Source organism: Apium graveolens, chromosome 2 (genome assembly GCF_009905375.1).
Source record: "Apium graveolens cultivar Ventura chromosome 2, ASM990537v1, whole genome shotgun sequence".
Classification (NCBI taxonomy): Eukaryota; Viridiplantae; Streptophyta; class Magnoliopsida; order Apiales; family Apiaceae; genus Apium; species Apium graveolens.
In genome coordinates this window covers 313,664,284-313,675,006 of record NC_133648.1, presented here as the reverse complement: position 1 = coordinate 313,675,006, position 10,723 = coordinate 313,664,284, and the positions used below count along the sequence as shown (strand labels likewise).

General features: G+C 31.5%; 1 protein-coding gene and 1 long non-coding RNA gene across 2 annotated transcripts; both read left to right on the top strand.

Annotated features, from left to right (window-relative positions):
• Positions 1–3,123: 3,123 nt before the first annotated feature.
• Positions 3,124–4,169, top strand: LOC141706407 (uncharacterized). The gene is made up of 2 exons (XM_074509172.1): positions 3,124–3,165; positions 3,380–4,169. Exon 2 carries the CDS (start codon positions 3,391–3,393, stop codon positions 4,021–4,023), a length of 633 nt encoding a protein of 210 aa, XP_074365273.1. The 5' UTR covers positions 3,124–3,165; positions 3,380–3,390; the 3' UTR covers positions 4,024–4,169.
• A 5,324-nt stretch (positions 4,170–9,493) lies between these two features.
• Positions 9,494–10,517, top strand: LOC141706406 (uncharacterized). The gene is made up of 2 exons (XR_012568812.1): positions 9,494–9,654; positions 10,134–10,517. It is a non-coding gene; the product is annotated as an uncharacterized LOC141706406 (long non-coding RNA).
• The last annotated feature ends 206 nt before the right edge of the window (positions 10,518–10,723 follow it).

The following is a 10,723-nucleotide window of genomic DNA, read 5'->3' as shown; positions in this document are numbered from 1 at the left end:
AATTAGTTGAATTTGGTCAATATAATGAGTCTTGGGCAAAAAGTGAATAACGTGTAGAATTGATCTGGGTTAGAAAAAAAAACTAAAATTAAACTAATGATAATTCACACTATTGATCCGGGTTAGAATTAATCTTTTAATTAAAACATAAAATTCATTTGTATACTATTATATGATATACGAAACATTAAAAGTTTTGGAACTGTTTATGTTTTTTGATAAACGTTGAATTTACCAGATTATTGTTAACTACTTACATATCTATCTATACTGTTATATTAAAGAAAAAACAATAAAAGTTTGGTTGGTATTCGGTTTGGTCACCGTAATTATAGAAATACTTAAATTAAACACTCTCATAAATTGATAAGTATTCACAATAAAATTATATTAATACAAATAAAAGTAAAATTAAAAATAATTCAGTCAAGCTGGGAAAAAAATAATATTATTGATCCAATCTTAAATAAAAAATAAAAGTAAACTACATATAATTAGTTGGATTTGCAGTCTCGGACTAAAAATAAATAATAAAAACTATTGATCCCGCTAAAAATATTAATATTATTGGATCGGGCTAAAACAATATAAAAATTTGAAAGGAAATTCGTTTGGCTGATTAATGCCCACGATAAATCAAAATAATATATTAACCGTTCGGTTTAAAAATAAAATATGTTATTTGTCTGTTTAAATAAAATAATATTAACCCAGGGCTAAAATAAAATTAAAAATAAATAATGTAACTAGGGATCTGGTTGATATAACGGGCCTAATGGTTAAAAAAATAATGTATATTATTGATCTACGCTAAAACAAAAACTAAATTCGACTAAAAATAATTCTTATAATATTGATCGGGTTAAAATTAAATTAAAGTTTACCTAATTAGCTGGCATGTAAGTGTAGGTTTAGAAGAGTGAGATAATTGATATCTGACCCTAATAGCTGAAATTGACTCTAATAGCCGATATATTAAAAGTTTTATAGTAGATTTGCACGTACAATGTTTGGGTTTAAATAATTACGGTTTTTTGCAATGTTAATAATATGCATACTACTTTAATAAAATGAAAATAAAGATGATTCTTGATAGAAATGTTCAAAAAATCCGAAGGCCGAAATCCGATTCGATCCGGAAAAAAGCCCGAAAAACCCGATCTAGAAAAAAGCCCGGCCGGCCCGCGGGCCTTAAATGGGCCTCATTTTTTCTCGAAAATTCGGCCCGGCCCGAAATCCGAAAAATCCGGATAAAAGCCCGGATTTAACAAAGTTCGGATAAAATACCGAATCTAAAAAAGCCCGGTTCGGCACGGATAAAAACCCGGGCTTTTTGAAAAGCCCGATTGAAAAACCGATTTTTTTATATATTTGTAAATATACAATATTTTTTTATGAATTTTAAGATATTATAGTATAATATTAGAAGCAATTAAGGTATATATGATTATTTATATCTTATATTAAAGAATATTTATTTATTTCGGTGTCTAAACTACTCTATCTAATATATCAAAATATTACTTTCTCCGTTATTTAAACTACTCATAATTCGAGTTATAAAATCTTTAAATATTTTTATATATAAATAAAAAGCCCGGATAAAGCGTGGTTCGACCTGATTCGGCCCGGCCCGCGGGCCTAAAACGAGCCTTGTATTTCTTAGGAAGCCCGGCCCAGCCCGCCCTAATTTTTAAAAATGTCTGGCCAAATCCTTTTCAAAAAAATCGGTGTTTTTATAGCCCGCATAAAACTCGGCCCGATTGGCTCTTTGTGCATCTCTAATTCTTGAGTGGGTATAAAAGCGTCAAACTAAAATAAATCAATATATATTATTTATCTGAGCTAAAAAAATTATTCAATTGATATATGATAAATTAAAATTAAAATAAGAAAATAATTAGACAAGTTAAAATTAAAATAAAAAGTATTTTTGTCGGAGCTAACATAAATTTTTTACCGTTAATACATGTTTTTTTACCATTTATCAGGACTTAAACAATTTAAAATAAAATAAATATAAATATATTTAATTGAATTTGATCGATATAACAAACTAAAGATAATTCATATATTATTAATCTGAGTTAAAATTTATCTTTTAATTAGAACATAATTATATTTCATAAACACACATATAAATATTAATAAAACTATATTTTCCAATCATTTTATTTTTTAAAATTAAAATGTTAATCACTTATATACATGTATATTTATAATTGTTATCAAATCATATATTTAAAAACTTCAAATAAATAAATTTTGTATTTTAAATTTTTATTTCAAATTAAATTCAAAAAATTATATAATATTAAAAATAATTCGTGCGATGGACGGATTTTAGAGTGTGCATGATCAGAAAACACGACACTTAACACTTAAGATGAATGGGAAGGAGTATGTACAAAATCAACCAGTAATAACTTTTCTTTTTACAAAGTATTTATCTTGAAATCCAAGATTTAAAATGAGACGGGACAGTGGATATTTAAGAAATTGATTCTCAAGAATCTCGCAAATAAGGTGACACTTACGGGCGGCTACAGGCTACATCATCCATGATACGAAAGCCGGTCCTTTATAAGTTTTTTTTGTGAAATATTTTCGGACTTCCTTTCTTGTTTACAAAAATTTGACAAGATTTGCATAATTAATTAAGGATGCCCGCAAAGAGATACACCGTACTGGAAAATCTTTTGACAGAGATTTAGCATCTTTAATATTGGCGAGTTCAGAGCATAAAAAAGGAGCAAAAACTCGCAAGAATAAAATTGTATCCATTTTAAAAAGGAACATGATAAAAAATCCAAATTTTTATATCAAAAAATTTCCCAAATCTGATGTGTCATATAAATATTTGACAACTTTTCTAATAATAATATTAAATCCCGCGTTCATTTATATGCGTCCACGAATTAGAATCAGACACGTTATTTGATAAATTTTTTGGAAAGGTATTTGGGTAAAAAATAACGAAACCAAACACCAAAGGCTTTGAATCCAACGGTATTTACATCCACTACTCTTAACTGAAGTTCTTATCACTATCCGGAATTAAAGGCACGTTTATCCCACAATTAAACTCCTATCCTACATAAATACCCCTCCTCATATCTTTGTTACACACCCAAAACCCTAGTACTGTTTCTGCCTTCGCCAAAGGTGAGTTTTTTATTGTTACTTTATTTTGTCAAACGTTATATAATGTTATTATTTCAATAAGTATGATGTACTTCAGTTTTGAATGTTTTTATTTTTATTTATTAAGTATGATAACATGTCTATTTTGATAATTATGATAGCTATAGTATGCATTAGCATCGTTTGTTTGTGGAATCCATGTGCAAACTCTGATATTTATGAACTGTGGAAACAGAATTTATTCAAATGGCTAGAGGATATTCGGATGATGATTCTTATGATGACCGAGATTCTTATGGTGCCACTTACTCCCGGTCCAACAACAGTCGAGAATATTCAGATGATGAATCTTACGATGATCGTGGTACCACTTACTCAAAGTCCAACAATAATCGAGAATATTCAGATGATGACTCTTATGGTTATCGTGATACCACTTACTCAAAGTCCAACGACACTCGAGAATATTCAGATGACGACTCTTATGGTTACCGTGGTCGAGAATATTCAGATGATGATTCTCATGCTCTTGGTGACTACAATAACACCTACTCAGGGTCCAGAGCCAAAAGTGGTGGAAATCAGGTGAGTGTGCATCAAAAAACTTACCGACTGAAGAACGAGGACAAACAGAGCGGGAGCTATGATCGCTTCACTGCAAAGGAAAAGACGGTGAGTGGTGAACCCTTTGTGGATAGGTATGGGAACCGTGGTTACCAGAATGAGCGCACCACAACTTCAACCTACAGAACTGGTAACAAACGCGGATACACTGAGTACTCCCGCGAGGAGAAGGTGAAGCATGTTGATTATGATAAAAGCAGTTATGGCAACAACAACAAGGCCGTTAGGTCCTACACAAAATACCGCAAGTATTAGGTCAATCTATATCCTCCATCAGCATGTAGCCTGGTGGTTTATCAAATGTTTTCAATCTTAATTTCTAGCTTTATGAATCTGGCTTCTTAATGGTTGTACTCTTGGTTGGTGGTTTTGATCCGGTTGCAAAGATTACGATTGTAATTTCATTTTCATCAGTTTTGTCTTATATGTTCTTAATTTTGCTGCTTATAACATTCTTACATCAGCTGGGATTTTTTTTTTCACTTGTAAAAATACTAAGCATTAAATTATGAAAAAGGAAAATCTAATAACCGAAATAGGGTATATTTTGTTTTAGTTATCCCCTCTTTTTATTATTAAAAATAAAAATAAATAGTGCTACATACATGTTGAACTACTAACATATCCCGCTAAACTACGACCAAATCTTCTTTCTAATTCTTTTATTATTTTTATTATAAATTTATAATTATTTTATATTTATATAAATATATTAAAGTTATTATATAATTGAATAAATAAAATTTTAAAATTATTTGAATATTAACGAAATTTTAAAATTATTTGAATATTAACGAACCCAGTAAATTTTAAGGTAGCGAATGCAAATACATTTTTTAAACAAGTATGAACTTATTGGAAGTGTGACTTTTTTGGCTAATTAATTACGCACGCAAAGGCAAGTCGAACTCTTGACTAGTAATGAGGAGTATTTCGATAGTACTAAACAATTAATTTTAAGATTAAATGGTTGTCAATTTCAAAAAGATTAAATGGTTGCAAAAAATCAGTGTTTTTAAATCACCCATAAATCTCCGATTTAACTGATTAATCCACTATAAAATATCCGACCAATTCGATCTTTGAAATCCGATTAATTCTTACGAATTTCTCTTTATTGGAGTATATATAATTATTTATTAAAATTAAAATAATATATTAATTTAAATATGAATAAATATAGAAATTATGATATAATAAATATATATTTGTTAATAAATAATATAATATAATTATAATAATATACTAAATATAATTTAATATTATTATAATAATCCGATTTTTACTCCGATTAATTCCCGATTTTCAATTAATCCTAAATCGGTAGCTCGAGCGATTTTCGCCGATTCCCGATTTTTACAACACTGCAGAAAATATATATTGAAAACGATTAAAAAAATTTAAAATTGTGGCAACCAGTTTTATAGTTAATGACATAACTCATTTAAATATACAATATTTACTTTTGCACCAAAAAAGTATTCAATATTTATGTTGAAAAAATATTCACCAATAACGTTGCAATTTCTATTAAGCTGTCTGTCACACTTCGCTCTCCATTCTCAGTTTCATTTATAATTTATTTGTATATTATGCTTATTTTTTTTGGTTAAATTGGTTTCTATTTGCTTAGCCAAAATAAATACATGCATGTTTCTATTTATTTGTTTCTATTTATCTCTCTGTGTTGTGGTGTTCATGTATTTAACTGTTCTGTTCGTCTTTGTAAAATTTTCACTGCTCAATTGTAGATCATGTTATGTTAAGCTTGATTTATTACCCATAGTAATGGAAAATTGTAATGGAAAATTGTAATGGAAAATTGTTCATATAATCATATGCTTAATATGTATATACAGTTTTAGTTTAATTAATTACATATTTTGGCAAAAAAAAGTACATATTATGTGGATGCTTTTGGACTTCTTTTATCTTTAAAAGTTTCAGCGTGTTAACAGATATTACAACAATGTACTGGAAGCTCGTTGTTTCGTGTTCTCATCTTTAAACGGATTTTGAGTGCTTTAACGTATTTTGTGATAGTTTTAATTTGTTGTTTAAAAATTTGGAGGAGAGTAGATGTCTTTATGTATGTGATTAGTCGATAGTTTTTGAGTTGTTTAAAACTCCGAGAAGAGTAGTTGTTTACTTAGCGTTTGTTTATGTGACTAGTTTATAGCCCGTGTTTTGCATACGGGTATTTTAAAAATTATTTAATAAAATAAATAAATAAATTTATAATTAAAATTGAATAATATAATTATAAAAGATTAAGTTATCTATTATCTATATAAAAAGTGTATTGCATCTGCATATTATGATAAATTTATTTAAGAACTACTTTCGTTATATAAGTTATTTTTATGTTATATATTTTATGAAATTATTTCTATAAATAGATTTGTCAAAATTTAAAGTTTACTTCAAATTTGTATTAAAAACTTATCATAAATAACATAATTCATATTTAAAATTGTATTGCAAAGTTTCTATAATTAAAATGGGTCATAATAAATATATGGATCTTTTATAAACCTAATATGGATACCAAACCTAAAAATGGATAGTCCACTGGGTCAAATTAAAGTTAAAAATTATATCCGAACCAAAATATGGATACCAAACCTTAGGAAAGAGTTATCCAGCAATTTATAATATATAGATTAGCAGGGTTCTGTTTGTCTTACTACAACTGTTCTCCTTTTAAAAAATTTGCCGTAAAATGATTTCTTTTACATTTGAATTTTCGTTACGGTGTTCATATAATATACAAATATTGACTTGTAAAGTTGAAGTTTGACTATCAGAATCGGTTGGAAATAATACTAACTATTACAGCAACATAGAGACAATTATATATTGAATTTAGCAAGGCAAGACCAAGATAACAGTTAACAAAGCAAAACATGTAGGTAAACAATATGCAAGTCGGAAATTGTAAGAACAAAGAAAAGTAAGAGTGCATACGAGTAACCGTAGCTTTAACACTTAAAGAAAGAATAGAAAGCGATGATGTGCAACTGGTAAAATGCAGAAAGTAATGTAACAGCTGAGTCGTTAGGCCTTACTCGAAGTCCTGACCGCTCTTGAAGAGATAGTTGCCCCCACCTGGCTGCATTGAGATGCTATGCAACAATTACTCCAGGATAAAACAGCTCTGAGCTTTGAGTTTATAACACCTCGAAAGCTCGACCTCGACTGGAACCTCACTTCGCCTGAAAACCACTATCTGAATCTGGGAGAGCAGAAAGTATAGAGAGGAGAAGAAGAATGTAGGGTGTGGTGCAAAAAACTCAGAACCTTAGTCCTCTATTTATAGTAGAGACTAAGTGAAACTGCCACCCCATTTAATATCAAAATTAAACTGTACAATTAATACATAAATCAAAATTGATAATTTGAATTTAAAATAAAATTGTGACAGTTACAAAGTTATTTGTCAAATGACCAAGTTCAATGAATCTGACTAAGCCCACTTATAAAGTGACTTAGCTCAATTCAGAAACCGAACCCAGCCCAACAGTTATAACCCATCCCAAACTGATAAATAAATTCTAATTAAAATATTAAATCACACAAATAAATAAAATCCTCGTCCAAGTCACCTCGCGTACGCGAGACGCCGAGACATTCGCCTAAATCGCCCTTCGACCCGACCCGACCCGACCCGGTCTGTGGCGCGCGCGTGAAGCACACAAGAACACAATGCACCATCTCACACCTTAATTAGTAGTTGTACATAGAGCCGGCCAAATGGGCGGGTTCGAACCGCTCATTCGGGACCGGCTCGTATCAAAACCGGAGAAAATTCGGACCGAACCGGGTCGGTTTAAACCCGCCCAACTCGCTAAACTGTACGAACCGAGTACGAATTTCATTTTAATAACCCGAAACCGCACGAGCTCGCACGAAGCCAAGCCCGCACGAGCCGCATGGACCAGGCAACTCGCGCAGCCTGCACAACCCGCACGAGCCCGCACTGTAGTTGAGTAGATTTTGTGTGTTTTTGATTGTATATATACGGCGGCTTCTACTTCTGGCTTCTGGACTCTGGTATTGTTTTTTATTGTTAATTATGGCCTCTGGGTTTGTTAATTTGAGGCCATGGTAATTTGAGGATTGAGGTAAAGTCTCGAATAATTAAAAGGTTTTATACGTATATAGATAGATTTTTGTCGTTTTATACATATATAGATAGATTTTTGTCATTGTGTGTGTATTTATACAAAGCTTTTTTCTCTATATATTAGGAGAAATGTTATGTACTTATTTATTTATTTATTATAGTATATTGTTCATTCGTTTTGTAAATTCGTTTTTTTTAATTGATGATTGTAAATTTCTTTACTAATTTTACATTTATAATTTTTTTATAAATAATATTAGGAGTCCTCTCACATCATTTGTAATTTTTTTTAAATTAATAAAATTTATAAGAGGTACCGTCCTCTTTTTAACCAAAAACTTAAAATAATAAAATTAATTGATTACAATTATAATATTTCGAATAAATTATGTAACATAATAGAAAATAGTGTTACATTTTATTAATTATATTTTAATAAACATTGATATACTAATTTCGAAATTTATATAGTAAAAAATATTTATTATACATCTTCAATACACGAATTTTTTATTAAAAAAATACAAGCGATTAAACTCTATTTATAGTTTCTCTGTGCTTGACTGCTTGGACATCACATTCACATCACATGTGATGTGACATAGTAGAGTGCACATGGAGTAGCCGACTGCAGGAAGAAAAAACAATAACAAGCAAATCAAGAGCCCGCGGCCCGCACAGCTCGTTGAACGAGCTCAGCGTACATCCCGCGGCCCGCACTGTTCGCTCACGAGCTCAGTATTGGGTACAGTTTTCCTTATGTCGGTTCAAGCCCAGCCCGACCCAATTCGTTTAATTAACGTGCCGGTTAAGTGTCTGTGGTACAGTTTTCCTTATGTCGGTTCAAGCCCAGCCCGACCCGATTGTTTAATTAACGTGCCGGTTCAGTGTCTGTTATTTCCGGGTCCAGCCCGCTCCCAGCCCGACCCGGACCGCACAGCCCGCACTACTGGCCAACTCTAGTTGTACACTACCCATGTGTGTGATACTATATAAAGTCAATATCCCTTTATTTATTTTCAATGTGGGGCAAAACACATTCTCTTTTTTCAAGTTCTTTCAAGTCACTAAGTTTAACTCTAATTTTCTATGGATTTCATTAAGAAAATTTTCTTAAAACCATACATGAAAGTTTAAGTTCACATATCATGCAACAACTTCCAATCATTAGATTTAAGGATACAACTTCCAATCATTAGATTTAAGGATTATCATGAAGAAATAATAAAAATATGATCAAAAATCCAAGTTTTCTAACAGAATCAATTATGAGGTGCTAAGAAATGGTCACAATCCTAATCTGTATGTAAAATAAATTATTCTAGGCTGCTATTTTGTTTGACAGTATTATATAGATATTTTCAGTTTATTGTACATATATTGTGAGGTGATATTGTGATCTGCAATATAGTCGTATAATTTGGCGATAATAAATGTGCAAGTAAATGTGCAAGATTCCAGCATTGTTTGATTATTTGATAAGGTTTGCATGTTGCGTAATATTGGTTTATTAAGTATAATGTAGGTTCTGGTAGTTTTGATATTCTCCCCTATCTTGGGACAGATTGATAATTGATTAGTGTACCTTGATGTTTATAGGACTTGGATATGAGTTAATTAAGGGCCTGGTGTATATTATACAAGTCTAGTAGGTGTATTTACATTGGATAGGGTACTTGTTGAAAATCACCCAAAATCGAAAGCTAAATTTCATGTGTGTAAATAAGATTATGTACTACTTTGCTTGCACTGTATTATAGGTTTGGCTAATAGGTAATTTTGATTGTTCAAAAGCAACCTTTTGGTTGGAAGAGGAGTTAATTATAATTTGTTAGATTGTTTTCTCAGTTACTTTATCATACATTTTGTCTATGTGAAAAGTCCAATAGTTATGTTCTTGGTGGATACAAAGTATCTACAAATGGCAGGAGTGTATTCAGATTCAGATGATGAATATTATGCTGGTGATGACTATGAAGACACATACTCGGAGTCCAACATGGGAGGGGGAGATAATTCAGATAATGAAGACTATGTTGTTGACTACGGTCACTCAGACCCCGACACGAAAAGCGAAGGGCATTCAGGTGAACAACATTATGCTCTTGGTGACTATGGTACCAGTTACTCAAAGTCCATGATGCAGAGTGGTGGAAGTCAGGTGAATGTGTATCAGCAGACATACCGTGCTAAGAATGAGGACAAACAGAGCGGGAGCTATGAGCGTTTTACTGCTAAGGACAAGGCGGTCTGTGGTGAACCCTTTGTGGACAGGTCTGGAAATCGAGGTTACAAGGATGAGCACACCAAATCTGCTACTTACAAAGTTGGTGATAAACGCGGCTATACTGAGTACCACCCCGAGGAGAGGGTGAAGCATGTTGAGTTTGATAAAAGCAGCAGCAACAACAAAGTTGTTGGGCACTACCCCAAATACAAGAAGTATTAGGTTTCACCATCAATCCTCCTTTGGCATGTAACCTGGAGGTTATCTACATTAGTAACTATCACCCTGGAACCACTTATATAGTTATGTAATGCTCGTACTTCCGTTAATGGTTTGTATTCTGTATTATAAATTTCTGTTAGGATATCAGTATCGCTGTGGTATACTTTTGTTTGAGGCTTGGCTTGAAAATCAATTTCTTTTTAGTTTCTTTGCACTTAATTGCTATTGTGGACTCAGGCATAGAACTGTGACAGCAGATAACATGATAAGGAGTTGATGGTGCCAAGTTCATGGCTTGATTTCCGGGCCTTCTTATTTGGAGTTGGATAGCAAAAAGGTGAATACATGGGTATAATCCTAACAAGTTATCATTATTTTAC